The following is a 27,621-nucleotide window of genomic DNA, read 5'->3' on the forward strand; positions in this document are numbered from 1 at the left end:
TCGAATCCGCGCTACGTTGGATCTCTTCATTCTGTAGTGAAGCAAGCGTCGAGGACTGGGCGTCCTTCGCGCCAATCGTTGTCGCACATTCTGTGAGTGGATTCTGTGTCGTCTCGTCTGCTTGGGGAAAGAAGTTTCCCGAAGATTGGTGTGGCAGCGAAGGCGCGAGAAGCTGAGGGTCGACCTCACCCGTCGTCGTGAATGTCTCCACGCTTTGTGAGGCACTATTTCCTTGAGCTTTGCTTTGCTTTCGCTTCTTGCCCGGCCTGGCGTCAGTCGTGGTCGTGAGAACCAGAAAGTCGATCTCACCCGTCGTTGCGGGTGTCCTGACACTTTGTGAGTCGTCTTCTTGAGCTTCGCCCCGTCTTCGCTCCTTGTCCGGCTCGGAGTCGGTGGTGGTAGACGCACTTGCAGAATGGGGCACAGATGAACGCACTTGCGTCCAAACGAAGGACAATGCTTCATCTTCATAGTCTAGACGCAAAGCTCAAATCTGGTGACGAGTGGGTGGTGTTTGTATTTTGACGTGTTTCCTCTTCTCGGTTTGTCTCCTGATGCTGTTCTTGATGGTGTCGCCTCTCGTCGTTGCATGGTAGGGAAAATTGGACCCAATCCATTCGCGAATTTGTACCACGTTCAGCCTGCGATGATCAGACAGGACTATCGCTATACAGAACAATGCTGGCTGGGCTCGAATGCACACCGGGTCCCTCATCGATTGTAATTGCGCTTCGGTGGCGGAACGAGAATGGACAGGCTGGAGATGACTAAGAGTGGATTTGTTGTGCAGGAATTGGCAGACATTTCTCCAAAGACACAAGGTGCTCTGAAGCCCTTGAGGATAGCTAAGGCTAGGTTGTTACGGTGGGGACCGTCCAGAATTGCGCTGCCTTCTGCAAGGGTAATTATGATTTACCAGCTCCATCTCCGAAGAGCGCAAGGTTTCCTCTGCTTCTTGGCCTCGAGAAGAGACGTGATAGCATGGCAAAGAGCTCTCTGAAACATAAGCTTATGCTTATTACAGCCATTGTACCGTGGGTATACCGAGACCCTTTTTGAAGTTCACATACTGTCCCAATCGATGGAGCTGAGTATGTCTTTGACCCCCATTGTGGTGCGCGGCTTCGGAATTCGGACTGTCGACAGTGGAACGCGGAGCTGTGATGATGGAAGAAGCCATATAGATGCTTCCCACCACTTTGCCGGCGGGGTAGTCAATGTGGTACAGGAAGTGGGGCTATGCAAGGAACGCGAGATCGCAGGCGCCAAAGGCAGTCGCATCCGATGATCAAGAACACTTCATAAACAACATTTTTCCTTCCTCTTCTTTCCTCAGACATTTTTTCACGGAAGCACAAATTCGTCCATTGTGTTAAGATCGCTTGTCTGTTCTTGTCCTCAATGTCCAGATTTTGGGAATCGCCACCTCTGGCGGGGATTGCGAACTCGATGCGACCCATCGAAAGGCATTCGATGCCCACTTTCCAGGAAATTCTGTCCGCGCCCATTGATAAAGGCCTGGTCGTGCACAAAAGCCGCCTACCGGCCATTCCTCCTGTCTTAAACAGATGCCGCCTTCTCGAGCTTCCACGCGAACTCCGCAACATCATTTACGAGTTTCTCTTCGAGCATACGATGGAGAATCTTTTGTCAACCAACATATGCATAGCCTCCGCCAGACCGTCTAAACGATTCCTTGGCGAAGCCCAAGATCTACCTGGGTGCGGCAAGAGGAACAGAGATCGATGGCCCTCGAAACTCGACGTGCCTTTACCTCAAACATGCAAGACGATTCGAGCCGAAGCAGGACCTTATCACAGCTCTCGAATGACTTTCTATTTGCTCGTCAGAGGTGAAGAACATTTCGACTTGGCTGCACGGATAGTAGAACACTCAGCGACTTGGCATGAGCACCTGCCTCGAGCGTTGGCGATAACACTCCAGGTTGACCTGGACGAGGATGAGAGACATGTTACAAGAGAGGCTTATCTCGCCACACTGGTTGCAAATCTCAACACCGTATTGTCGTATCTGAATAGATCCGGAATCGTTCGCAATATCCAACGCATCTTCTTATATGAGGGTTACTTCGCATCAAGGTGGCCGGTTCCAACCAGAGAAGCGATTTTAAGCGATGAAGTTATGTCCAAGCTAAGCAAGTTCGAATTTCAGGAGGGAACGGACGTTTACGTACATCCCATGCTCAGCTCCGGGCCGCACGATCCATTAGGAAAGTGGCTTGAGACGTTTGGTGGTCGTTTGAATGTCGTTGAGCATGATGTATAGACAAGGATCTGGAACTGCGAGGCGATTTGGAGCGAGCTTCAATGCGGCGATAAGGCGACGCGGAGTATTTGTGGAGTACTCCACACAAAGCGCATGTCTCGGTTCTGCGGCGTTGGCGAGTATGTTCACATGCTGCTCAGCGGTGGCGTGGAAGATGCAGCTAATGTGCCTGGTTCGGACCACAGAGCAAGTAACTGTGGTTGCCTCTGAATGCAACTACGTCTGAGTGCAACCGCAGGTCGCTAAGCCAATCAGCAAAGCTTTTTGTGGATCGAGAATCAAGCTAGTTAGGTGCTTGCACTCAGAGGAAGTTGCATTCAGAAATCTTCACGGTCACATCATCGAGATCTCTTGTATCGCTTGTTCGAAGGCTCTGTACGGGTCACAAGTACCAGCCGTTCCCGGCGGAGGGAGAAGAAGTCTGATGTGTGATGAGCAAATGTCGGATGGCGCCTGTACGCGGCTTTGAGGACTCGTGGGGATGCAAATCATGAGAACTTTTGGCTCGATTTTACAAATATCGTTCTGGCTGCACTCACAGCGGGACGCTGATGCTGCTGCATGCTGTCCATTTCCCCAGCCCCAACGCCTCGCTAATATCAATTCGAAGTCATCTGAACCGTAAGACTCAATCCTGTCCCATCTTCACATCCCCTCCTTCGTCTTCCCCGAACACATCCTCCATTCTCCCCGCACCCTCCTCGTCCTCGTCAACCCCACCCATGGCCTCGTCCTCTTCAACAGGTGGCGCCGCACTCTTCCTCTGACTCGCACTTCTCTCCATTCCCGCGCTAGCAGCTCCTGCCCCGGTCCTCGCTAACCTCTCATCCTCCTCGACCTCACTGTCCCACTCATCTTTCATATTCCACCCAATTCCCGTCAAGCAATATTTCTCTGGCGGCAACTGTACCCCATATCCCTGACTCACAGGCGGCAAAGCGATACGGTTCCTCTCCATCGCTTGCCCCAGCAAGAACTCTTTCGGCAATGCACCTTGGAAAGTATACCCTTGTCGCGCAGCAATTGCTTGTCGCAAGCTTGTCACAGTGATCTTATCACCTTCATCTGTAGCAGCACCTCGACCACGACCAGCTGCTGGCGCTGCATTTGCGTAGCCTTCACTTGCGAGACGGAGGGAGTCGGAGAGAATTCCGGATGTGTAGCGGTAGGCGAAGTCGAGGAGCTGTAGAGGCACGCGTTCTTGGTAGTTTGTTATGCCGTAGTTGGAGAGAACTGCGTGAATGAGGCGTGCATCGCGAGGGCGTTTTGATGTTCCATCGTCTTGCGCGGATGTGAGTGGGACTTCGGGGTCTGTGGTAGCTTTTGTTGCTGCTGTGGCTGTAGGTTGATCCGAAGGCGGAGGTGTTGGGCGGCCGTTGGTGGCCATCGTGGGAGCGTGGCTGAGATGCAGCGGGTACTCGGTAAGTCGCGTACGTTATGCGACTGAGATCGAGGTATTGATGGGTTGTGCGGGAAAGGCGTTGTGGTGATGCTGGGCTCGCGATGGTTGACGGATATGAAGGTGAAGTTGGAGACGCGAAGTGAACCGCGATCGTCTGGGCAGGTTTGCCGAGCAGACCTCTTCACATGCAAATTGAACGACACATCTACATCGACCGACACCTTCACATCGATCGGCATCAGAATACAAGCAGTATGCATCGGCATCGCATCTGTCTGGCGGGAAGATAACAGTGCAACGTCAAGAAGAGCATGGAGCTGTTTCGAAAATGAACGCACTATGCGATAGGCGAGGAGAAATTCGACTCCCATAATTCTGACATATGAATACCTCCAACGTCTCGTTATGGAGCCGAAACTGGCACTGAGCAGACGACCTTGAGTTACCGTGAGCATCGGCGCTCTTTTGGTCTCGAGCTCTCGAGGCGCGCGTAGAACAAGCAACCAGACGCGGGCGTTTCACAGAAGAATCCTGTTTGAGATGCGCAACCACGTCTTGCAGCACCGCGAGAGGAGCGTCCCTGGCCAGTGGTAGTTCTTCGAGTCTCATGATCGCTATTGAGCAAGTAGTAGATACTACCTCTATTGAGATACCCTTCGAGCGAAATGTGTCTTTGTTCCACACATGCTCCGACGCGCTATTTTTTCGAAAGACCTATTCGGCTCATTTGGTGCTTTGTGCGGCGTGGGCCGCCACAGAGCTTGTCGATTTTGCATGACCTCAGAATACTACTCGAGACTACTACATTTGCCTCAGAGGAGCACCTGGGCCATTCTCTCCTCCCCAAAATGGGTTTAACCCAGAGCAAGATGTACCGGCGAATGAGCTACAACGAGAAAGGACACAACCCAGCACATCAGGGCTCGTTTCGACATCGTAGCTTCGAGTTCCGCGATCTGATTCTCGTGGCTTGTGCTGCTGTTGCCGGAACTCTCGCCTCTCTTCTGTTGTTTTCTTTTCTATACTCATGGCTATGGCCCTCCGCTTTCATACCGGATTGTGAGTAGCCGAAAAAGTCGCGACCAAATACCATGACTGACTCGTTACTATAGTGCCTTTCAACACGCTCAAGACCTGGATACAGAATGATGACTACGTCGAGTCAGCAGACTGGGCGAAGAAATGGAATGAGCTTATGCCACGTGCGTGGAGTTGGTCCCTCCCATGCCAGATGTTGCTAACAGCAGTAGATGATATGGGCTTCGTCGAAGTACCAGATCCTTCGCGCTATGGGCTTACAGGTACGAAGGCTGGTTGACGTGAGCGTCATGACGCAGGCTTGCTGACATGTAACTTAGGAGGCTTCCCATTGAACAGCACGTTCGTGACTGACGCGGACGGCCACCGTCTAAAGAGTCAACCTGGCCCGAAGGCCGAAGCATACTGCTTGTCAGTCATGCACCAATTGCACTGCCTCGTAAATATTTTCCTCCTTTATCCTCGGTGGCCCTCAGATCACTCACATACTCCTTCAGACCATCATCAAAGAACAATTTGAGAAATACAGGAACGGCGCCATGGACTCGACAATAGATCACCATACTCCCCATTGCTTTGACTATCTTCGACAAGCGGTCATGTGTTCTGCTGACATGTCCCTCGAACGAGCCAGTCTTGACGATCAGGGAATTGTAGAATTAGCTGTGGATGGGTGGGGCAATCAGCATAAGTGTCGAAGCTGGGAGGCTGTTCAGGCATTTGCGGCAAGACATGGGATTACGACAGGGAGAGGTGGCTCGAAGTTGGAGGGTTTTCAGCATATGCACGAGGGGCATCGGTGATGGGGATAAGGTAATGATCACGGGGTACATTGGCGGAGTAACTAATCAAGCATGTGCTAAGTCAAGCGAAAGATCCCATACGGGGTAGGCTGACACGTGGTATCATTACTTTGCAGCGGCGATATCTCAAATGCAGCGACATCAGCTTCCCTCGTACCCTCAGCCCATCTAGCAGCAAGCAAGTGCCTCACGATACAGAAGCATTACATCGGGCACAAGGCGCAATATAACTTGGATATACCCGAATCTCTGAGACAGCCTTTATGGTATACTCTCGACCGTCGTTCGACACAGGACCCAGGAAGTCTCCAACATCATGGAGAGACCTACGCTTTGCAGCCACTGTTCCAAGGTGTTCAACACCTTCTCTGTTCCAATTTCCTCTGGTCCAATCTTCTCTGATCGTATGCTAATCGCCGTGCACATGATATGACACTCTCTATAGCGGTGCTAGACATGTGTGATATCGAGGCAGCTCCGTGCCATAGCCTTCGATAAGAACATGCTCTTCACCGTGGACGGCCGACAGAACGATGGAAATCCTGACATCCTATCGTGGCCATGTTCAAACACCTCCAAAGTCGAGACTTTTGCGCTCCCAGCCACCGCGAACCACTTCGCGACGCCAAGTATGGAGATGCTACCCTTCACCCTCTCAGCTCCTCCGGCGTATCCTCCTGATGCCTCCAATCCCCCTTTACGAAAGCCTCCACTTTTCTCAGATTCTCAAAAACCCTCACAACATTCGGATAATTAGACAAATCCACCTCCCACCGCACCGCATTCTCAATCGCCGGCGCAAGACAAACATCCGCCAACGAAACTTCATCTCCAACCGAATACTTCCCCGCCGTCTGAACCAGAATCCCCTCATACGCCGCAAGCGGTTTTGCCATATTTGCCGCAAACCAAGCTTGATTGGTAACGCCTAGAGGATTTACTTGTTTCAGTATCCGGAGGTTGGTGGGAGGTTGCATATCACATGCTACTAAAGCGACCAGATCTCGAACTTTTGCGCGTTGGAGCCATTGGGATGGTGGAGGGAGGAGGGAGACATATTCTGGCGAAGGAAACGTTTCTTCGATAAATTCGAGGATTGAGAGCGATTGGGTTATCTTTCCGAGGAGTTCGCCAGAGGAGGAATGGATTAAGAGTGTTGGAACTGTCCCATTGGGGTTGATTTGTGACAAGTATGGTGGGCTGCTTTGCTCGGCGCTGAGGAGGTTGATGTATTTGAACTTGAGAGGAATACTTTTCAGGTGGCAGGCTGTGCGGACGCGGCAGGAGCAGGAGCTGCGGAAGTAGGTGTACAGTGTCAAGGTGCCGGTGAAGGGGTGGTTGATTTCAGGGTCGGACATCATGGGCGGAGGTTTTGTTTAGGCTTTTGGGATTGGAAGAATTAACGGCCACCAGTGATGGATGTGAGAGTGTTTGGAATTCGAGCTTTCTACTTGTGAATTATGAACGAGCATGGTACATGTACTCGAGACTCTTGGTGTGCGGAGAGGTGTTGTACAATGACGGAACTTGGAAAGCTTGGGAAACTAGTGATGCGGGGTGATTCCGCGCGCGCTTGAAGTGAAGATGCAGGGACGCGGCTTGCAACGGCTTTGAGAATACAAGCGTTGACTTTCCATCCTTGCAGTTGCTCTGCTCCCATGAGTGCTCGACTACACTACCTGGATGATCTTTAGACCTGGAGCATCCCGAATTGAAGAAGGCCTCGCAGGATCGAGACGAAGAGATCGGCAAACTCTCATTTGGAATGCCACCCATATTCTTCCCATTCAGCAATCTTCGGGCTAATTATGTCCTGAGTCTACGGCCTTTCGCGTTGACTATTCGTTTGTGTGCGTCGGCCATCCTGGACTGGGCACGATGCACGCAGGCCTCCAACCGTACGGCTATGCGATTCTCTTCCAAGTCTCAAGAGAGTCGGGAACGGCACGACTGGCACCAGACCCCAGCTTCTTGGAACATAGAGGCACGTTGTCTGTAGAGTTTCGGAGAGCCACATCTGAAGCACCTCGGTCCGCTCGCCGCCTTCTTAGCCGACCCATGCTTGGTCTCCTCCTGCTTCTTCTTAGTCTCCTCCTGCTTCCTCTTGGTCTCCTCCTGCTTCCTCTTGGTCTCCTCCTCCCGCTTTTTCGCTTTTTGCACCGAAAGCTCCTTGGAAAGGTCGTACGCGACGGACTGCATACGTCGAGACAGTCTCGCGAACGGAGACTTCTCGTCCTTGAGCAGGACATCTGCGTGCTCGACCGCAATCTTGATGGCAACCTTTTGCAAACCCTCCTTGGTTTCCGGTGCAACGGAATACATCTCCTCAAGCGCAGTGGCGAAAGCGCCGCTGGCCCAATTGTCCTTGGCAATTGCGGCAAACTTGGCCTCTGCGAGAGCGGATAGCGCTGGAAGACCGTACTTGTCGGCAATTGTATGGACTCGAATCTGAAATAGCATCTTTTCGGAGCGCAGCCAGTCGTCGGTCGTGTAGTCGGCTGTGTAGATGTAACTTATCAGTGCTTCGACAGCGTATTTTGGATCATATGGGAGATTGATGACACCGATGCGAGCCTCCTACGATCGACGGTCAGTCTGAGTTTGAGCGCGACATGCGAGCAGCGTGCTGCATCATACCTCGAAGTCCCGGCAGCAGGTCTCGAAGAATGGACATGCTGGGCAAACGATGTTGCGGTGGACGTTCCAGATCTTGCCTTCACAGGTGATTTTCAGGTCGCTATACTCGCCAGAAGCAAAGAGTCTAGACGGTCGTTGTCAGTACAGCGACGGGGAATGTGCGCGGAAAAGGACGACTTACTGCTGAACATTGCTGATGAGCGGCTTGTAAGCATCAGGGACCTCGTCTGGTCCGATCGAGTTTGCCATCTCGTTAGCTCGCCGTCGAGCTTCTGCAGGTGGTGGAATGAGAATCAAAAAGAGAGATGAACAAGATTGCCAGTGCTCGGTTTGTCAAACGAGCAACAGATTGGGACCTTGTGCAAAAGTGGTGAACGCATGGACGACTGGCTTCCAACAGTAGTTGATAAAGGACCATTGAAGGCCGGAAAGTGAATGCGTGCCATTCACTCTACGTCACGCGAAGGTGCAGACACCGGTCGTTCAACCATTGTACTGTGTTGCTCGTTGTGGTCTGCTGCGCTGCGCTGAATTTGAAGCCTGGCTATGCTGCAGCGTGTGTGTGAGATTTATCAGGGAGACAACAAACTGGCACAGTGCGCAGAACAAGTGAATGCGCAAACGAAGACTGGTCAAAGTAGCGAAATCGAAAATTCGGTGCAGAGAGGGTTTGCTATAGACTCATGATGTCCTGTTCACCTTACCCAACAAGCAGATGCTGGCTCGGGGTTCTCGATGGCTTTATTCTCTCCATTTCTGTATCTGCATAGGGCACTACGTTTCGAGGCCGTCTACGACCATGCGAGCTCAGAGCTGTCTCTTGTGCTCATCTCCAACATTGAGACGCAGTGAGCGACACGCAGGGCGCGCCGGGCCGTATGGGCTTCTCCTTGCTGTCGGAAGCAGACGTGGGCAGTGCTGAGCCATCTATTTGCCTTCGTGGGTCGATGATGGCAAGCATAAATGCAGAGTCTCGGCAATCGTATAAGATGCTCAGAATCAGGTCTCCAACCAGCGCCTAGGCCGTCGTCCGCTCAAACCTGCTCTCAACTACCGTGAATCGATGAGTGTGGTGTTTGCGGTTGCAGCACGGGCAATATGCATAGAAGGCAGTGAAATCGTCCGGAGCTACTGCGAACTTCTTGCAAATGAAAGTCTCCTTGCATGCCGGACACTCATACCGTAGCTCGTTCTCTCCCTCGCGAAGTTTGGCAGTCAGGAGCTGGGTAGAGACCTCGTGAGCGAACGGCGCCACCTTGCGAGAGATCTCAGCGAATACGGAGCTCTCGTCTGTGAAAAGGACCTTCGCATGCTTAACCACGATGCTTAATGCAGTCTTCTGGAGGATGCGCTTGGAGTCAGGCGCGGTTGTGAACATCTCTTCTACGGCTTGCGCAAAGTCGGGCCCCTTCCACTCGCTGGTAGCCAGTTCTGCGAACTTCGCTTCGGCAACTCTGCAGAGGTCGAGTATGCCGTACTTGTCTGCAATGGTATGGACGTGCACTTGGAACAGGGTGCGAGGGACGCCAATGTTGATTTTGTCGTTGTAGTCGGCAGTGTAGAGATAGGTCAACATTGCGCCGACTACTTCTCTGTCGTCATCGGGAAGATCAACGATGCCAGTGGATGCTTCCTACGATATCTGTTAGTGGCTACTTCGCCGCTCGTTGCTCACGGAAATAGGTGCGCACCTTGAAGTTCTCGCAGCAGGACTTGAAAAACTCCGAAGCATGACATACGATGACACGGTGGACCTCCCATTCCCAGCCATTGCAGGTGATCTTGAGGTCACTGTACGCTGGCGAGTACCACGCCCTAAGCGATGGAGTCAGCTCAGGCCGATCCCTCCGGCTAGACAAAAATTGCTTACTTGCGAAGCGTCTTCAAGAGTGGCTTGGGGCCAGTCGGTACCTCGCCCGGTGTGGCGCCGATGGAGTCGGCCATGTCCTTGCAGCGCGTGGTCGATGTTGTCGGCGTTGCAATGGAGGTTGATGAGCGAGAGTTGAATGGTTGCTAGTCGGAAAGTTTAGAGCTCGAATGCTCGTGCATGCACGACAAGTGAAGGCGCAAACGACGAGCTTGGCAGCAAACAACAGCTTGGTGCAATGACGCTCGTTGACAGCAGATTCATTTGGAGCACTCCAGCGACAGCCACTGAGGCAAAGTCCGGACACGAAATGTGCGTGCGTCGAATGTCATCAACTACAGGCAATAACTCGACAGCGCCTCTGGAATGTTCTCTTCTCTGCACCAAGAGCACGGTGTATTCCCTTCGTCACATCCAATGTTGCAGTTCCAAGCTCTCGGATCCTCCGAATCACTGCAGCAGTCGTCAATTACCACTCCAGAAGCTCCCCAATTTCTATCACTTTTGCCCTCTTTAGCATTCAAAAGAACACACTGGGAGAACTCATGGGCTGTTTGCTGATTGTCGGGCTGGCAGGGGGAAAGTGTCAGTATTGGCTGAGATATCATCGGCAAGAACCGACTCACATCGCAGGTACAGCCACCTGGACCACACGCGGCACTATAGTAGCTAAGGTAACAGATGTCAAGACATTGATGAAGAAGTTTGGCGCGCCGCCGGTGCCCAGAGGCAAAACTTCCCGCACATCAGCGACAAAAACTCTTGGGCGTGGAAGAACTCTTGGGCGTGGAGGAACTCATACTGTCGGTCTTCGATACGCAGGAAGAATCACGATTCTACTGTGCACAATCTCCTTCGATCGGCAGCTGGGCGAGTATCCCCAACTGAACGCTGCCAGCAATATATCAAGGACTGTGGAGACTAAGAGAGCATGCTTACAGGGAATATCAATACTACAGGCGCTGTCAGGAGCACGTTGTCCTGGCTAATTTTTGGTTCTACAAAAGAATTTCACAAATCGTTGCGGCAGTAAGAATGTGTACAGTGAGTCTGGTTGTATCGGAACGAACAAGCTCACTGAACCAAAATGAAGCATTCGTCTCTGCCGTATCGCTGGGATGAAATGCTTCATTGTGTCAGCAGGGGTTTGAGCTCTGCGAGTGGCTCTATTCGACCTCACCAGCAAGGTCACTCGAACAAAATTCGAATCGTCCTCTACAAGCACTAATATCATCGTTCGTAAACGCTACCTTTGATAAATTTTCTTTCGAGCTCTCAATCGTTTTCCTCCTTTTATGCCTTAACGACCTTAGCACTCGATCGTTTTCCTGCTTTTAGACCTTAACGACCTCACTTTCACTAACAACGCCGCCACCAACCCGCAATTCGGCACTGAGACCAAGCAAAAGGCACGCCTCATCAACGATATAGGCCTAATGAAACTTGTCCAAATTTTGAAGCAGAATGCATTCAATACATATCTAACATACATTCAGCCTAGAAGAACAACTCCAGCGCTCAGACTTCCAACTGCTCAAACTTATCTGTACCTCTCCGCCCTCTCCTCAAGTCCAGCCACAACTCTCTCCAGTTCCTCGTTGAAGCGATACACCGACTCGATCTCTCCCTCAAAAGTGCAAGCTCTCTCAAACGCATCTTTGTACCTGCCATCCTCTAACATCCGATCTACATCAAGTACTCTGTCGAGCAGAGCAGAGAATCGACGATGACCTTCTGACTCGAAGTACGCATGGCATTCGTCTTGGCGAAATTCGGCCGTGAAAACATCTGTGTCTGCATCATTCACGACCTGAGGAAGCTTCTTGTAGCGATTGAACAATGTTTCGTGGGTCGCGGCAGCTTGTTCGATGGCCAGTCTGATGTTGTGCGCGACTTCGACTGCTCTTGCTATGTCTGAAGAAGTGTATTCAGGACGTGCGGCGCGGCGAATCGCTTCAGTGAAGGCTTGCTGGAGTTGATGGCCTGCATCGGGGTTAGTCGGGGGACTGGAGGAAGGGAGATACTCAGGTGGGATTTCGTTGTAGGGGATGTCGGTGTCGAGGAAGTCGTCGTACTGCATCGAGCTGCGTGAAGACATGGTTTCGTTGTAGGGTCAGGAGTCTGAAGAGTTGGCCTATGGATCGATGGGTTTGCTCTGGATCTGGTGAGTTTGTTTGAAGATCGCGGAGCTGTGTTGGGCGTTGAAGATGTAAGTTGTAGGATGGAGGCAATGCAAGAGGGAGAGAGTAAGATGGCATTGTTGAGGCTCATAAAGCGACGGGCGAGCCTGAAAGAGACAGTGAAGAGCCGTGACGCCCACAAAGAATGATGCATTGTGTCCCCTCGTGAATCTCTCTGGAACAATGGAGCATCGCTCTTTGTGCCTAGTACGTCGCGCACAGCGGCGATTGGTGTTCTCGCTGACAGACATTCACATCGCTCGTGGCGGTGGGTTTGCGGTATTGCGAGCCCGTGCGCCTAAGTCGTTGGTGTAGTATCCGAATCTACTTGTACAAGAGACTTTTCCCTCTATTCCGGTCCATACGCCCATCGAAAATTCTTTCAACTTTCCTTAGTCATGGTCCGTGCCTACTCTTCGTCATCCTCATCGTCCTCAGTAGGCTCTATCTCAACACATCCTGTGAAGTCAAAACGATCTCCAGGCGCAGCCTGCGAGACATACTTAACGAACTTCAACGTTCCTTTATCACGAAGCACGATGCTCATCGTATTCCAGCCAGCAGGATTGCTGAACAAGATGCCATCGTCTTCGTCATCTCCCGCTGCTTGATAGACAGCCGGATCAGCTTTCTTCTTCTTCGCTGAGCGGCGTTGGCCAGCACCTGTGGCAGATTGGACATTCGGTGGAATGTTGACTCCATCGTCGGATCCTCCGTCTTCGTTGTCATCGCCATCGTCTTCACCGGCCATGTAGAGTTCATAACCTCCGACATTGTCTTCTTCCTCCGCTTCAGCCTGCTGTTTCTTCTTCGTCTTACTGCTGTCGCCGTTCTCCTGCTCCGCGCCTTCTTCCTCTGCGCCCCATCCCGAAGTTGGCGTGACACACAGGGTGTATTCGAGTTGGGGCTCATCGCCTCCATAACCTTGTGCGAGCTGATAGTCGAGGCTTTTGCGGAACCTCCTGGCTAGCACGGACGCGCGCTTGGGTTTGGAGCCTGTGACGAGTGCCAGCCATTTTTGGAATGCCGAGCTTGGAAGTAGCTCATCCAGAATTTGCCGCAGAGGCGACGCCTCGGTGCCATTGTTTTCCGAAACCTGTGACTGGGCTTGCAGATATTGGTATCGATGCTTGTGTGGTGGTCGTGAGGTCGCCCAGCTCAACTCATCAGCTTGACCACCCTCTAGCGATTCTTTGAGCTTCTTTGAGAACTTGTCGCTCAAGAAATTTGTGAGCTGAAGCAGACACTCTTCCGTGAACAGTTCGTTCAGCTCCTCGACAGTGTCCGGTGTGAGGTAGTTTGGTGTCATGAACTTGATCAAGAAAGCCAGATCTTCTTCGGTTAGCTCCGGTTCGGCATCTTCATCGTCCTTCGCATCCACTTCCTCCAAGGACGCCCATTGATGCTGAGGCTCATCAAACTGATCAGCTTTGCCTTGCAACTGCTGCAAGGAACTCCTTTCTGCCAGCTTCTCCTCCAATCCAGGCTCAAATCCTTCCTCTCCCTCCTGCGGAATGTGGAACCACCCACTAATCGCCATTCTTACTCTCCCACCATCATCCTCGGCCTCCCCTTCCACCCGCTTGTACACTTCCTCGACATCATGGAAACTCTCTCCGGGCTGCACAGTAAAGAACGAAAGTTGATTCCACGCCGGAGGAATAACCTTACTCCACTCCGCCTTTGGCAACTTATACTTCTTCCCATTCTCACCCTTTACCTCATCAGTAGGATACAACCTCAACGCTCCACCCCACTCAGCTTTCCAAGGCTTATCCGGATCCGTCAAATACAAGATGTAACTGACACGTCTCGTGCCAATCACATCGTCGTGACAGAGCAAATGACAACCCGGAACGTACACATTCACTGCCATATCAGTTTTCTTTCCCGAAAGTGGTCCAGCTCCAGAGACTTCGGAGACCCATTTCCGGAAATCTTCACCATACAATGCATCTCGAAGTTTCAGCAACGAAGGCAGTTTCTCCAGTGCTGATGCGGGTAGGCCGTCCAGGTTCGCCAAGTCTCCGGATTGGTGGATCTTGTAGATATCTGTTTCCTTTGGCGTGAAATGAATGTTTTCTGTAATCTCACTTCGTACGGAGCGCAGAAGATCACCATTCATGAGTTCAGAGACGACGGTGTGCAGATATGGCCCAGACTTGGCATAGTCGTTGGCGTAGGATTTCACGATTGCGGGATCGAAGAGCCCTTCGCGAAAGCGGCTTTGGATGCCCCCAGACTCGGTCGCTTGTTTCTTTGCAGAGCCATTGGTGGCTTTTGTCGCATTGTCGTCTGCTTTGCGCTTCATCTTTACAGCTGTGATGATGGTGCGCGTGGAATTGGCGATGGAGCAAAAGTTTTTGAGGATGCGAAGTTCAACTTCGCGGAAGATCTGCGCATGCGGCGTTGGAGCCTGAGGCAGCAAATACTGCGCGAGCATTGAAACGACACAGTCTTCTGCCGGCAAGCAAAATGGAACCCAGGATTGACGCTCCGTCCTCCTTTGACCGGCGAACTCGAGTGCCTTTCCGATTCTCGTAGCTCTGGTTTGTGCAACATACTTAAGGCGCTCTGTCTCGACACGCGGAGGCAGCCGCGGAATTAGTTTCGTGAGAGAGGTCGCAAAGTAAGCGTATCGCCCAAGTTCCATTTTGCTGTCCGCGATCAGACAGTGTTGCACTGTTGTCTTCATCTCTGTGTACATTATATGCCCATTGTAACTGCGGTTGACTGTGAACAACCCGCTGGCTATATGCTCGCTCGCTAAATGCCGAATCGTGTCATTTCATAAACCGCTCATGCGCCAATTCTGTCGTGATTGCTATGCCGATTACTTTCCCGATAAATGGACTGATGGTCCTCTTGTACTCCTTCTCTCGTTGCTTCCATGATGCTGTGCTGCGAACTGTAGCTGGCAGCTTGGCCACTATTGTTGGTAGACGGCTGCCCTCCCCATTGAACCATCTCAAATCTTGCCTCACGACTTAGACGCTGTGCTGATTTGCTCTTCTCAGAACGTCCGTAACTTGTGCCTGTACTGTTTTCCGTGGACGTGTGGCTACTCATCGTCTGCCATGCAGCAGTACCTCGGATGCTGTTTAGTAGTGCTGTGAATAATGTCCGAAATGCTGTGTGCATATGGTCAGCAAAAGATGCAGGAGATTCCGTCGCGCCAGCGTCTGCTTACATGGAGCACATCCGCAGAATATGCCTAGTGAGATTTCAATGTATGCCCATACTTCGATTAACAATGTTGTCTGCCCCAGATCGGTTGGGCCCTTGTAAAATTGGTACATGTAGTGAAAGCGAAAGCAGCCAGCGACTGTCGAAACGCTGCCGAGTCCGAATATGCTAAGGATGGCGAGACGCTGCTTCAGAGGCATTCTCAGCTTCCAAATGGGCCGAATAGGGAGTACCAGGACGACCGCGTCTGTGGCGAGGTTTACGGCATTGACCGCTGAACGTCTGTTAGCATGGGCACGACCGTTCCCAGTTGGGTCAACCTACACAAAGTCCAGGTTTGAAGGTCGATGCACCTTCCTGGTATGGAAAAGTTCCAGTATCTGGCCGCGGGCAGGCATTGGGCTCCCCATACTACTACGCTACTAATGTAATGCGCAGTAACAAAAACGATCGTGAGCATAGAAAGTCGCCAGAACCAGTCATCGGCATTATCCGCTGCAAGATGTCAGTGGCTGTCTCCATGCACCAGGAAAGCTGTTGGACTTACCTATTCGAAGGTATCGGATGCAGAGTGACAATTTGACAACGTACAAACATGTCACTGTCAAAATCTGAATAATCCAGGTGGCCTGCTGCGTTTCAGAGAAGTCCGAAATGACACACTGTGAGCACTCACGAGCAAAATATCTTGCAGCCACTCGAATGGATCCTGACCTTGAGGACCATGGGCTACCTTCTTCCCTTGAATGCACATGAAGGCCGCCAGCGACGCCGCTGGTGCGATGCAGAACATCATCGTCCAATCGTCCCATTTGCCCCACGTTCGCTTCGTGTACAGTGCCAGCGCACGGCATATCACTGCAATCACTATGCTCCAGCCTGTCAGAGTGTTGCCTTTCTCGATCAGGCAGCCTGAAGTGGACTTACACGCAAATGCGAGGAAAGCGCCAGCCACCGCATACAACGTCCGCACCTCATCGCGCGACACGAATGTTGGGCCCGTACTCTCGGCGCCCTCTACTGCAGTTTCTCCCGGAGATGACATTGTGGTCGCCCGGACCAGCTCGGCATGGTGATTTTGTCTGCGCAGTATTGTCAAAGGCGGCTTGACAATGTAACCGGAGACATGTCTGGCGTCTGCGAGAAACAATGGCGAGGGTGGGATTGAAAATGATGCAAACGATGCTGCAGGGCAGGGTCTTGGGAGAGCTTGTGCCTGGCTTCAACAACCAGCAGGAGGACGTGCATAAATCAGCGAAAGTAAGATAGATTGTTTGGGTCGCGGTCCGTCTTGCGAAAGTAAACCACGGGTCTAACGGTCAGGCGGGATGAGTTTCCTCGACTGGGAAGCTCTCCATTGCGCTTAAGCGGAGCGCGCCTTCTATTCCACCCGGCAGATCGTCTCGTGATGAGGTGCTTGGGTCGAAAGCCATGTCCAGATGTGGCAGAGATGGGCAGATGATGGATGTTGTGATTGGTGTCAGTGCAGGTCTAGGATCGATTGAGCTAGAGTGGTTAGTAATCGTCCCGAGATCTCGTGGTTCCGTGGCCCTTGCCTTTGGGCCCCGGCTTGCCAATAACATCCTGCCGCCGACATCTCCGTTTGAACGTCTGGTTCATTCGGCCATCTGCTCTGCGAGAGCGCTCTCCAGCAAAATACACGCCCTTCTCTCTCGCGCCAAGCCTCTCGTTGCAGCTGCTGTGCCTGGCACCCGAGACAACCACGCATAGTATGAAAGGTATAAAGTCCGATTGGGCGGAGGGCGGGCCGAATATTGATTGATTTGACACAATGACTCGCCCGGACCAGGCTTGTACTCGACTTCACCCTTGGACGACGGCCGCAGTCAACCTGCTGGTGTAGCAGTGCGCACGCGCGCCATCGCATGTCCTTCACCGGCTCTGCGCTGCTTGCCGGCCAAGGACGGTCTCAAATGCATCCCGGCACACTGAGAGAGCGGCGACGTAGTCGTGGACGAATGAGTAGGCCATGGACAGACAAGACTGACATGCGAATGGGTCAACAATAGCTCACGTCCAGAACTGATAGTATTCCCATGAGCTACAGACGAGCTACTCCATTCGTTCGCACGTGAGCATGCTCACGCACAGCGGTACGACTAACATCTCACAGCCTGCATCCAGTCAAGCCCGCAGGATCCATCGTCTCGTCCGGAACAACATTGCGTAGCCGCCTTTGTCGCACAGCTGGACGCTTGCCACATTGGACCAGCTTCCAGACCGATAGAAAAGGCCCCTCAAATACGGCCCGGCAGCAGGTCGAAGATGTTGGTCCACTTCTCCGGCTTTTCGTCGATGTCTTTGCGCATCTCTGGCGTGCGGCACACAACCTTGTGGCGGGCCCAGTCCTTGCTCTGGCAAGTCTTGTTGCAGTAGAGCTGGTCCTGGCAGCGACCACATCTCAATTTGGCGCTGGCTTTGCCACAGCGTTCATTGCCACAGCACTCGGCATCCTCCATGTATCCCATATCAGCTTTTCCACATGGACCGATGATGCTGGGAATGGTCGGTCCACGACGCGGAGTGTTTTGTCCTACCGCGAGCATCCCGTGTGGCTCGATCCAACAGGGACTGGCTTGTGCCTCGGAAAGTCCAGCAGCTAGCCTCTCAGCACGAACTTGCACACGAGACTTGGAGCTGAATTCGTGCGGCACACCGGGTGTGAAAGACTCGCCGGCGGAACTTGGGGTAGCCCTACTGCTCATGGCTGCATGATAGATTTGACAACACGCTTCATCGGTGAGGGGAGCGGTGCTACAGATCCCTAGAAAGAACTTGTTGTAGGTGTTGAAGAACATGTGGTAGCCCTGTCCATGCGTTATTTTCAGAAGCACCTCAGTCACGGAGATAATTCGAACTCACCTTCGGATCAAGGTAAGTCTTGCATCCGAGACTCATTGCGCAAGCGGCAAAGATGACGCAGGTGTAGCCGTGATCAGTATGCTCCGACATCTTGGTCGGGTTGAAGTAGGCCTTGATTTGGGCCGCGGCCATTTTGGCCAAAACACCGGAGTCAAGGTAGTTGCGCACAGCTTCGACGGCGCCCACGCCGCGGCACAACTTGGCGTACATGGAGTAGCAGACCTTCAGGGCTGAATCGGAGATTTTGGCGTTGGCCTCGTCCTCAAGCTTCTGGAGGCCAGCCTCCTTGTTGAACTTGGCCACCACCTGGAGGTCGTTGCCATTCTCAAACAATCTCGCGCCCCAGCGCTCGACGTACGGCGGCGGAGGTTTCGTTCCGACAGCGTGGCCCGAGGCGGGAGTGGGAGACATGATGTGGCTCGGTGTTGTCGTCGTTGTTTGCGGTAAGTCGGGGGAAATGGGCAGGAAGAGGATGCGAGGTCTCGTGTGGTGGAAAACAAACGAGACGGACGTTCTGCCTAGGCATCGTTCGTCGCGTCGACGCGTGCGCGTTCCAGCAGTGGAAGGCACGCGTGGAGCGTTGGACAGCGACTTCACATCGACGCCTACCATCTCACTACCACCACCAATGCCACCACGTCCGAATGCTCACTTTCGAAGACAGGCGGAGGAGAGCGCGAAGCGAGGCGATCGGAGGTGTGAGCAGGGGCAGACTGATGACGGTGTGTCCGTGGACTGAACGGGCTCAGTCGACTCGACCAACTGAACGGCAATGCCTGCGCTGGAAAGGTGCAAGCCATCCACGCCCAGACGACCGTTCCAGTCGCCCGGTGTTCCCGGCCTCTCGAGCAAAACACGAGTCGATCGTGCTGGCAACCTGGTCGTACTTCGATGGCGGCTTTCTTTAATCGGCGTCTTGGCACAACCTGCGGCCGGATTTAGAGACCGTCCGGATGACAAAAGTCAGAAGAAAAGCTCGCAAGGCGGGCATGCACAAGACACTTCACCCCCATAATGCACGCCGACTTGACCGTCGCTGGTGCCATGCGCTCGCCCTATATAACACCAGAGTAATGCCTCGTCAACTGCACTCACCAACACCACCACTCGACGCGTCCACCTCGACATTACCACTCCGCAGCAGCTCAGCTCCAGTATCAGCATGATGAGTTACCAGAACATCGCCATTGCCGGCGTTACAGGTACCTTGGGCCCCGCCATCACTCGCGCCCTCGTCGACGCCGGATTCGCGGTGACCGCGCTCTCACGCACCGGCAGGACAGGCGACGTCCCGACCCAAGTCACAACGACCAAAGTCGACTACAGCTCCCACGAAGCACTGGTCAATGCCCTCACTGGGCACGATGCCCTGATTTCGCTCGTTCCTACGCCCTGGGAGCAGCCAGCCCTCATCGACGCCGCAATCGCTGCTGGTGTGAAGTTCTTCATCCCGAGTGAGTTCGGCGCCGACATCCACGGCAACGCTCACGCCGCCGCTCTGCCCATATCCAAAGGCAAGCCGGAGACACAGGACTACCTCCGCGATCGCCAAAACCAGATCTTCCATGCCTCCATCGTCACCGATCTTTTCTTTGATTGGAGTCTTCAGAACGGCTTCCTGGCGACCCCGAAAGGCGGACCTACCCGTATCTTCGACGGCGGCGACATTGCTGTCACTACCACAACGTTCGCTGACATCGCAAAGACGGTCGTTGCCATTCTTCAGAGCCCAGAAGCTTTCAAGAATCGACCCGTCTACGTGCAGAGCGCGACAGTCACTCAAAATCAGCTGCTCGCTATTGCGCAGAAGAAGAAGCCTGGAGTGCTGTTCGAACGTGAAGACGTTCGTGTTGCAGATGTAGAGAAGGACGCGTCTGAAAGATTGGCAAAGGGGGATATGTCGGCTATGCTAGGCTTTGTCGCTGGTGCAGTTTTCAATCCCGTCTATGGCAGGACTAAAAGTGCAGAGGAGGATAACAAGCTCGTCGGAATCAAGATGATGACGCCAGAGGAAGTCGAGGCATTCGTTGAGCGGTTCATGTAAGGTCGAGATTAAGGCCTGGAGCAGGAACAGCTTTATGCACATGACACCCCGTTGAGTCTCCTGATGTATAATGTTTTCCAAAGCACACACGTTCTGCAGACGAGCAATTGCTTTGCTTTGAACCTGGACAGCGTTCATTCAACGTGACAACGACATGAAAGGTGGGAGCTCCATGGCCTTTCAATACCCATGATACTAAGTTTCAGAGACTCATCCTCTTTCGTGAGCAAGACTGATACTTGTCGTCCCTCAAGTGAGGTTGTGCTTCTCGAGTGGAGCTCTTGAAGGATTGGCTTGGCGGCAGCTGCCTGATGTACCTTCAGCCCTTGACCGGTCGTGACCCCAATTCACTACATCTACCTTCACGACAGTCTGTTACGCCACTCAGAAGCTCCGCTCATCACATTCAGTAGAGCGCAGGTAGCTTTGTCCTTGTTCACTTCTTTGACTCATCCGGACTTGACCCTTCGTCAGAAGCAGAAGCCAGCATCAACGCACGCGGACATGATCTCCCTTCGTGCCTGTTGAACCTCGACGAAGGCCCTTGCCAGCAAGATGGACAAATCGCAAAATTTCAGCTTCCTGAAGCTAGATCGCATGAAAGTGCAACCACCAATCACCACCAACTCCGTCAAGAACTTCGACCCCAAAGTCATTCAATCCGACGCAGAAAACACTTCTATCATCGTGCACTCCACTTTTCCAGACTTCGCACGTCGTTTCGTCACACACAAGATCCAGCATGGCTCAGCAATCGAGAAAACATTCTATCGCCACATGACGTGGCCGGCTTTGACACGAAGACTCATCGAAAAGCGACCTTTGGTCTTCATGGGAGCCTCAGACCACACGAGACTTCGAAATGGCAAATATATTTCTGGGAATGCGAACGTGGAATGGGACCGAAATGGTACTGATGAGCAGCATTTGAACAAGGTTTTGCAAATTGAGGACTATCTGACTTATGATGAGATTATGCTTGGGTCTCTGATTGGAGTTTCTGGGCCTTCGTATTTCATTAATCAGGGTGGGAGGCATAACAGCGGAAAGTTGCAGCAGAAGGACACGTTCGAGGAGAGAGGTAAGAGCTCCCAGCTGTAAGACAAGATTGGGTATTAAAACTGACGATTACTCTCCAGGCATCATCATCGGCCTGGTGGGACCACGATTTGAAAGAGATGACCGCATGGATTCCGCATTCATGTATGACCCGGTCAAGACGCCTCGAATGCATCCACAGTTGCATTCCATATTCCGCGACGCACTGGCTCAGCACCACAATCATGGTCTGGATCCGAAACATGCTGTGACTGACTATTATTACCTTCGAATATACTACACTGCCACGTTGCTGTTTCATGAAGCCAACAGACGGGCCAAATATGATACAAGACGCCGCAGCGCACACGTGTACGTTGTTGGCTTGGGCCTTGGGGTCTGGGCACCAGGAGATCGAGATGTGACGGAGCTGTACATGAACGCCTTCACTATGGCCATTCGCCGGCTGCCAAAGGAACACAAGATCGCAACTGTCGAATTCGCGTACATTTCTGGGTTCCAGGATGTGATAAAACAGAGGAGCATACAGACAATCGGGCGTTCAGTGAATGTCGATGTTCGCTTTACGAAGAGAGATCCGGCGGAGTTGTTGAAGGGTGAAGATGCCGGCAGACTTCTGGTATTGAGCTATGCTTGGGATGGAAACTCCTTTCCAGGAAACGAGTATTGGGACGGGAGTCTGAGTGCGTCCGGAGATCCGGCAGCTGCTTGCATGAGTACCATCTCGCAACTGCACAATCCCATCACCAATCCGGGACTTTCGGAGAAATGGGTTCAGGTGGTCGAATAGATCTGTATACATCCGAGGCAGTCTGTTGAGCTCCAAAAGATGCCGGAGATATCTGCCCGGAACGTTGCTAAATCCAGAGCCGAGCACACTTTCGATCGAAGCTGGGGAAGCGAATTGCTTGATAACAGTCGGCGTCACAGCTAAGCATTGCTCAGACCCGCGGCTTCCGTGAATGTCGCTGGCCAGGCTCTCATCTTGACGTCCGACTCTGGTGGCTTCGCAACGTGCTCTTATCATGACTATGGCTGGCTGCACAAGTCGCAGCCGATAGATCTTTCGGATCGGGTGGACAACAATGCCCGGAGCATGAGACTCGGATTGAAAGCGAGACTTACTCAGATGCAATAGGGGCTATGTACTGCTCTCATCAGGGCATGCCAAATGATTGCGATCCAGTGAAGTCGGTAGTTGGCATATGGCACAGCGGTCCGGAGTCAAAAATCTACAGCAGAATCTACGATGATCTCATTTCGGAGCCGAGGGCGCGACATCACCGAGAGCTCGGCGATGTTCGACTAATTGCCTCGATACGGCTAGCCGGACGCGCGGAACAGTACCGCCGCTGCAGGAACCGAGTTCTAAAACTCGGCAACTCTGTCAGCAAATCGTCAAACAACGACTGCGTGTCGTCTTCACACGCCCGGTCGGTCTTCGCGGCCACGGCGATACGCTGCCATGTGAGGTAAAGCGAAGTTAAATGGTGTCTGCTTACCAGCAGAATTAGTACAGCAATTACGCCATGCACTACCGCTCGTGGAGGGGCGTCGGTCTTCTTACTGCTCCAATCGCAGTTCTGATTGCATACTTCTTGTTCTCGTTAGCTCAGGACCATTCCGACGCAACAATGTCTTTCCGACTCGCGACGACCCCACTGCTGCTCAGCAGACTTCTACCGGCTTCGGTCACGAGAACTAACAGTAGTAGCTTCCTTGTCCCTGCTGCGGCTTCGTTGTTACAAAAGGCTTTCTTCCTTCCTGCGACTTCTTCCTCATCCGCTTCTGCCCCAGCCTACAAGAAGTCTTTCAGCACCACTCCATCAAACATGGCTTCTACCAAGCTTTCCCTCAGCGAGGCTATCTCACACCGCCGCACTATCTACCAACTCACCAAGGAGTCTACCATCTCCGATGACCGCCTGAAGGAGATTGTCTCCCAGGCTATCCTCGACGTGCCTTCGAGCTTCAACTCCCAATCCACCAGACTCATCGTCTTGGTGAAGGAGAAGCACGACCAGTACTGGCAAGTCGTGGAGGACGCTCTGAGAGCTATTGTTCCAGCCGATTCATGGGCAAGCACAGAGGGCAGGATCAAGATGTTCAAGAATGCCTACGGAACTGTACGTTTACAAACCCCTCGCTTTCCGTACTCACCACAGCTTGAATATCGCTAACTCGTACTGCTGTAGATCCTCTTCTACGAAGACCGCGAAGTCGTCAAAGGCCTTCAAACCAAACTTCCACTCTACGCCGATAAATTCCCTCAATGGGCCGACCACACTAGCGCCATGCACCAGTACGCTCTCTGGGTTGCGTTGGAAGCTGAGGGGCTGGGAGCGAATTTGCAGCATTATAACCCACTGCCAGATCAGAAGGTCTCGGAGCAGTTTGGTGTCCCGCTTGAGTGGAGTCATGTGGCACAATTGGTGTTTGGAAAGCCCGCGGAGGGCGCAAGAGAGGGATTACAGAAGAAGGATCAGAAACCTGTGGAGGAGAGGGTGCAGTGGCATGGATTTTAGATTGGGGAATAGACCTTAGAGGATAGATGAGATGGGACGATACCAATGGGAATTGCATGAGATTTTGGGTGTTCCTTTGGGAGTGGTTGATTATTGGATTTACCACCACTTCGACCATTTCTGCCAAAAGCCCTTGTGCTTATCATCTCCTGCTGACAAGCCATAGACCTCATCTCGATCGTAGAACACCAACACCGCCTCACTGCCACGTACACTCACCACACCATCTGCTCCGACCTCCTCGATCTCCACATGCCCACTCGCAGTAGCGTTTCTAAAGGACTGCCCCGCCCACGTCACCTTATCAGAGTCCTTCTCATCAACATACGGAGCTGTCATACGCTTGACCCAAGCTCGAGCACGATGACCACCATATCTGCGTCCATATCCTCCCCTCTTGGCCTGCTGCCCCTCAAAGACATTGAAGCTCACAGTATAATCTCCCGTGGAATTGGCATAGAACGGTTTCATATTGATCAGAGCCAACTTGCTCAGCTTGTCTTCTTCGCCAGAATAAAATGCATAAGCAGAGAAATGATCTTCGCTCAGACCTTCTGGCGTATCCAATGCGGTCACTCTCGTTCCTTCTTGAGCAAATGCCTCGGCAAGGAAGACCAAGCCTACGAACCCAGGGTTGACGCGCTGCGGTCCTCGTTTGGAAGACGTGATGGGGTACAGCATACTATAAGTCGAGAATCCGGGACTTCCGTCATCACCAGCAGTGTTGCTTTGTTGGTTACTCTGGAAGACGAGTGTGGCGCCTTGATGTAGATAGCATGCAGAAGCATTGCGTACAGCATAGATCAGCTCTGTGTCGACTTCCCAGAGGGCCTGGGCGAAGGTATCGCTGACGTTTGGGTTGCCGGAACATGCGATACTGTTGAATTCTCCGATGATCCAGGGCTGGCCTGCAGCGAGGGCGGCGTTTGCAGAGGGCACGATTTCGGTGTCTGCGTACTCTCTTAGGCCAGTGTGGTTGAGGATATTCGGAATTGTCGCGAGGGCAAGACGTTCTGGGTCGCAGGTTGCGAAGGCATAGCTGTGAATGCTGTATTCGGAGACTTGGTTTTGAGAGTCGATTCCGGCGGGGATGATGTCTGCTGGGCGAACGTGGAGAGGTGTCTCGTCTGTAGTGGCGGACGATGCCCACCAACGTCCTGTTCCTAGCCGAGATGAGATGGTCTGGCCGGCTTCCGCGTTCACTGCGGTATCGATGGCAGAAGTGTATTCTTGCCATTGCTTGACATAGTTCTCGGTGCTGTTGGCCCATCGGTCTGGATCGTAGTTTGTGGGCTCGTTGCCGAGCTCGAAGTACTTTACAAGGTCGGGCTGGTATTTGATCGACGCCACTGCCATGTCTCGAGCGATGTCAAGACTCTCATTGCCAAAGTTGAGTGTCGACACAAATTCTGTTCCTTCGGGAAAGTTCGACCAGCTTTCGTAGTATGCTGGGCCCACAGTCGTGCGATACACGCCGCCCTTCTCGTTTGTTGTGCGGACTGGGTCGCTTGCTTCTGGCTCGAAAATCATCGAGTCCATAGTGATTCCGCCAGGTCGGATGCTTGGTCTCCCGCCATGCTCGTGGAGAATGTCGATCGCGTTGAAGGTGAAATTGTTAGGATTGGACGCATTGCCGAAGAATTCGACCCAGAAAGCTGGCTCGAATGAGAAGGAGGAGTATGTAGGTGCATGTTTGATGCTAGCTCCATCACCACACTGCGGGATGTTAAGTTTGGACAGGCTGGAAGGTGTTTTGTGAGCTGTGACTGCGCACGCGAGTGCCAGCACTGGCAACTCTCTTCTTTGCTTCATGTTGATACTCCAGATAGAATGTGGTCGAAATGAGCCCAGCTCACCTTGTGTGCTACAAGATCACCATATAGAAGCCATGGCATTGAATGTGGAGCCGGTGTGAATGGCTCGACAGCAATATTGATCATCATCTCCGCAAAATGTCTCGTGTTTGTGAGGAGAATGAGGAGAAAGATGTGCAGGGCAAGTGACGTTTCTCCACGAATTGATGCTTGTGCTCGGTCCGCGTCGGAACAAGGTTTGGGGGTGTTTGTGACCCCCACAGAAATCTCAAAGCTCTACCATTTCAGCAACAATAAGCGATATATGTTCAGGAAGAGATCTTGGATTGAATCATCCGAATGCAGCCTGTAAAAGAATGTAAAGTCTTGAGTTTGCAAGCAGGAGGCATGCGCTGCTGGGAACCCATGATCGCGATGTGAGCCTCAGGCCGCACGCGTCTCTGCTCCCTACCTAGAATGTTCCACAACCTCATGGTCAGTATCCAACTGGCTCCCCTTTCCCACACTCGCCTGCTCCACAGACACCATGGCTGTCCTCAAATTGCTCGATGCCCAGTGCAATCAATGCAAGACTGCGGCCGGAAATCTGTCAGTATGTGCTGGCTGCAAGGTCGTCAGGTACCGCTGCAAGGTACGTGTTGCAGACAGACCAACAAACGCCGTACAGCCGTTCAGCTCATCTTTCTTAGGAACATCAAGCGGCAGACTGGCCGACTCATAAAGCCCAATGTACACCCGTGAAGAAAGCTCGTGTACATTTCGAGAAAGAAGAGACCGATCTTCGCACATGCCCAGCGAACCCATTGGAAGAACCTGAGCCTCACTTCTGGGGCTGGCTCGAGACGCGTCCGTACATGCGTGCTCGTTACGGCTTGCTAGATGCTCTTCGCAAGATCAAGACCCGGGATGCGGTACAAGCTGCCCATGACCATGTCAAAGAATGCCTCCGACTCTGCCGCAGTGACAACATGGGTGTGCGAGATATGGCTCCCGCGCTCATGCTGCGACTTGGACGTGACCAAGAAGCGTACGACTTCATGAAGTGGTATGCGACTTCGGGAGAGGATCCTGACTACGATTGGGGTGATCTTGAGCTTCCATATCTTGATCTAAAGGTATGTTCTTCACTCATGCCCGCCAAGACCAATGCCTAACGTACATCTTCGACAAACTTCAGGGAGAGAACGCTTTCGAGCCTCCAACTCTATGGGCAGCCGAATTCGATAATTTCACATTCAAAATCGCCCTTACACTCCTCAAGCTGCGCCTTCTCCTTGATCTGATCTCTCTGCAGAACTCCATGAAGATTGCCGAGAAGCTGCCACAGGAATTGATCGACAATATCCGCGCCCATCTGACGAGCGACATCGTTGCCAACAACGCAGAGATCATGCGGAAAGTCCGAGACGGAATCAGCATCCAGACGCACATCGATGCTATAGACACACAGATGAACACTTTGTTCAACAACGTTAACAAGTCCAACAAGTACTTTTGGCCGGCACTCGTGAACCCAGGCTCAGCTTTGACCGCAAGGCCAGCGTCTTACAGCTATGGATCGTATGAGGAAATGGAGTTGAAGCTTCAGTATTCGTACGAGGCTTGGGAGGAGACTCCTGGGGCGATTGAGTGGGTGCGACAGAAACTTAACAGGTAGTGGCTGCAATATTCTTGGAGGCACTGAAGTGCCACTCTTTGATGGCTGCATCTCACGGTACTCTTGTGGGGGAATGAAGCTAATCGCACTCGAAATGTGAGACACGAGAGACGACGATACAGGCAGCTGTAGCAGATAACAGCCGTGGATATATGCTCGATCGTAGATCGGCTAGATCGCACGAGAAGCACGGGCTTGTCTACGATTGTCTCGAGAGACAAGCGCAAGTGAGCACTCTGG

The 27,621-nt window shown here is 52.5% G+C and overlaps 14 protein-coding genes across 15 annotated transcripts; 5 read left to right on the top strand and 9 right to left on the bottom strand.

Moving 5' to 3' along the window:
* Positions 1 to 2,914: 2,914 nt before the first annotated feature.
* Positions 2,915 to 3,673, bottom strand: CKM354_000876700 (chromatin modification protein; the record flags this gene model as incomplete). Its single annotated transcript, XM_044804160.1, has 1 exon — positions 2,915 to 3,673. The coding sequence occupies one exon, from the start codon at positions 3,671 to 3,673 to the stop codon at positions 2,915 to 2,917; it is 759 nt and encodes a 252-aa protein (XP_044660095.1).
* An 896-nt stretch (positions 3,674 to 4,569) lies between these two features.
* CKM354_000876800 (uncharacterized protein) lies at positions 4,570 to 5,529 on the top strand (the record flags this gene model as incomplete). Its single annotated transcript, XM_044804161.1, has 5 exons — positions 4,570 to 4,747; positions 4,801 to 4,890; positions 4,939 to 4,989; positions 5,047 to 5,165; positions 5,224 to 5,529. The coding sequence occupies 5 exons, from the start codon at positions 4,570 to 4,572 to the stop codon at positions 5,527 to 5,529; spliced, it is 744 nt and encodes a 247-aa protein (XP_044660096.1).
* A 647-nt stretch (positions 5,530 to 6,176) lies between these two features.
* On the bottom strand, positions 6,177 to 6,887 carry CKM354_000876900 (uncharacterized protein; the record flags this gene model as incomplete). The annotated part of the gene is made up of 1 exon (XM_044804162.1): positions 6,177 to 6,887. The coding sequence occupies one exon, from the start codon at positions 6,885 to 6,887 to the stop codon at positions 6,177 to 6,179; it is 711 nt and encodes a 236-aa protein (XP_044660097.1).
* A 568-nt stretch (positions 6,888 to 7,455) lies between these two features.
* CKM354_000877000 (uncharacterized protein) lies at positions 7,456 to 8,415 on the bottom strand (the record flags this gene model as incomplete). Its single annotated transcript, XM_044804163.1, has 3 exons — positions 7,456 to 8,106; positions 8,167 to 8,290; positions 8,348 to 8,415. 3 exons carry the CDS (start codon positions 8,413 to 8,415, stop codon positions 7,456 to 7,458), a joined length of 843 nt encoding a protein of 280 aa, XP_044660098.1.
* A 769-nt stretch (positions 8,416 to 9,184) lies between these two features.
* On the bottom strand, positions 9,185 to 10,110 carry CKM354_000877100 (uncharacterized protein; the record flags this gene model as incomplete). The annotated part of the gene is made up of 3 exons (XM_044804164.1): positions 9,185 to 9,799; positions 9,858 to 9,981; positions 10,037 to 10,110. The coding sequence occupies 3 exons, from the start codon at positions 10,108 to 10,110 to the stop codon at positions 9,185 to 9,187; spliced, it is 813 nt and encodes a 270-aa protein (XP_044660099.1).
* A 1,463-nt stretch (positions 10,111 to 11,573) lies between these two features.
* CKM354_000877200 (uncharacterized protein) lies at positions 11,574 to 12,367 on the bottom strand (the record flags this gene model as incomplete). Its single annotated transcript, XM_044804165.1, has 2 exons — positions 11,574 to 12,117; positions 12,354 to 12,367. The coding sequence occupies 2 exons, from the start codon at positions 12,365 to 12,367 to the stop codon at positions 11,574 to 11,576; spliced, it is 558 nt and encodes a 185-aa protein (XP_044660100.1).
* A 255-nt stretch (positions 12,368 to 12,622) lies between these two features.
* On the bottom strand, positions 12,623 to 14,524 carry CKM354_000877300 (oxidative DNA demethylase; the record flags this gene model as incomplete). Its single annotated transcript, XM_044804166.1, has 1 exon — positions 12,623 to 14,524. One exon carries the CDS (start codon positions 14,522 to 14,524, stop codon positions 12,623 to 12,625), a length of 1,902 nt encoding a protein of 633 aa, XP_044660101.1.
* Positions 14,525 to 15,012: 488 nt separating this feature from the next.
* CKM354_000877400 (uncharacterized protein) lies at positions 15,013 to 16,647 on the bottom strand (the record flags this gene model as incomplete). Of its 2 annotated transcripts, XM_044804167.1 has the most annotated exons (7): positions 15,013 to 15,344; positions 15,404 to 15,673; positions 15,724 to 15,894; positions 15,947 to 16,028; positions 16,076 to 16,266; positions 16,327 to 16,536; positions 16,581 to 16,647. In XM_044804167.1, the coding sequence occupies 7 exons, from the start codon at positions 16,645 to 16,647 to the stop codon at positions 15,013 to 15,015; spliced, it is 1,323 nt and encodes a 440-aa protein (XP_044660102.1). The 2 variants fall into 2 exon arrangements, with proteins under 2 accessions (XP_044660102.1, XP_044660103.1); XM_044804168.1 differs by lacking the exon at positions 16,581 to 16,647 and having other exon boundaries at positions 16,327 to 16,444.
* Positions 16,648 to 17,657: 1,010 nt separating this feature from the next.
* Positions 17,658 to 18,693, bottom strand: CKM354_000877500 (uncharacterized protein; the record flags this gene model as incomplete). The annotated part of the gene is made up of 2 exons (XM_044804169.1): positions 17,658 to 18,227; positions 18,283 to 18,693. 2 exons carry the CDS (start codon positions 18,691 to 18,693, stop codon positions 17,658 to 17,660), a joined length of 981 nt encoding a protein of 326 aa, XP_044660104.1.
* Positions 18,694 to 19,444: 751 nt separating this feature from the next.
* Positions 19,445 to 20,326, top strand: CKM354_000877600 (uncharacterized protein; the record flags this gene model as incomplete). Its single annotated transcript, XM_044804170.1, has 1 exon — positions 19,445 to 20,326. The coding sequence occupies one exon, from the start codon at positions 19,445 to 19,447 to the stop codon at positions 20,324 to 20,326; it is 882 nt and encodes a 293-aa protein (XP_044660105.1).
* Positions 20,327 to 20,881: 555 nt separating this feature from the next.
* Positions 20,882 to 22,175, top strand: CKM354_000877700 (uncharacterized protein; the record flags this gene model as incomplete). Its single annotated transcript, XM_044804171.1, has 2 exons — positions 20,882 to 21,407; positions 21,466 to 22,175. The coding sequence occupies 2 exons, from the start codon at positions 20,882 to 20,884 to the stop codon at positions 22,173 to 22,175; spliced, it is 1,236 nt and encodes a 411-aa protein (XP_044660106.1).
* Positions 22,176 to 23,217: 1,042 nt separating this feature from the next.
* CKM354_000877800 (uncharacterized protein) lies at positions 23,218 to 23,910 on the top strand (the record flags this gene model as incomplete). The annotated part of the gene is made up of 2 exons (XM_044804172.1): positions 23,218 to 23,511; positions 23,581 to 23,910. 2 exons carry the CDS (start codon positions 23,218 to 23,220, stop codon positions 23,908 to 23,910), a joined length of 624 nt encoding a protein of 207 aa, XP_044660107.1.
* A 99-nt stretch (positions 23,911 to 24,009) lies between these two features.
* CKM354_000877900 (uncharacterized protein) lies at positions 24,010 to 25,722 on the bottom strand (the record flags this gene model as incomplete). The annotated part of the gene is made up of 1 exon (XM_044804173.1): positions 24,010 to 25,722. The coding sequence occupies one exon, from the start codon at positions 25,720 to 25,722 to the stop codon at positions 24,010 to 24,012; it is 1,713 nt and encodes a 570-aa protein (XP_044660108.1).
* A 528-nt stretch (positions 25,723 to 26,250) lies between these two features.
* On the top strand, positions 26,251 to 27,381 carry CKM354_000878000 (uncharacterized protein; the record flags this gene model as incomplete). Its single annotated transcript, XM_044804174.1, has 3 exons — positions 26,251 to 26,355; positions 26,414 to 26,839; positions 26,902 to 27,381. The coding sequence occupies 3 exons, from the start codon at positions 26,251 to 26,253 to the stop codon at positions 27,379 to 27,381; spliced, it is 1,011 nt and encodes a 336-aa protein (XP_044660109.1).
* Positions 27,382 to 27,621: the final 240 nt, after the last annotated feature.

Source organism: Cercospora kikuchii, assembly GCF_019650295.1.
Source record: "Cercospora kikuchii DNA, contig_00005, whole genome shotgun sequence".
Classification (NCBI taxonomy): Eukaryota; Fungi; Ascomycota; class Dothideomycetes; order Mycosphaerellales; family Mycosphaerellaceae; genus Cercospora; species Cercospora kikuchii.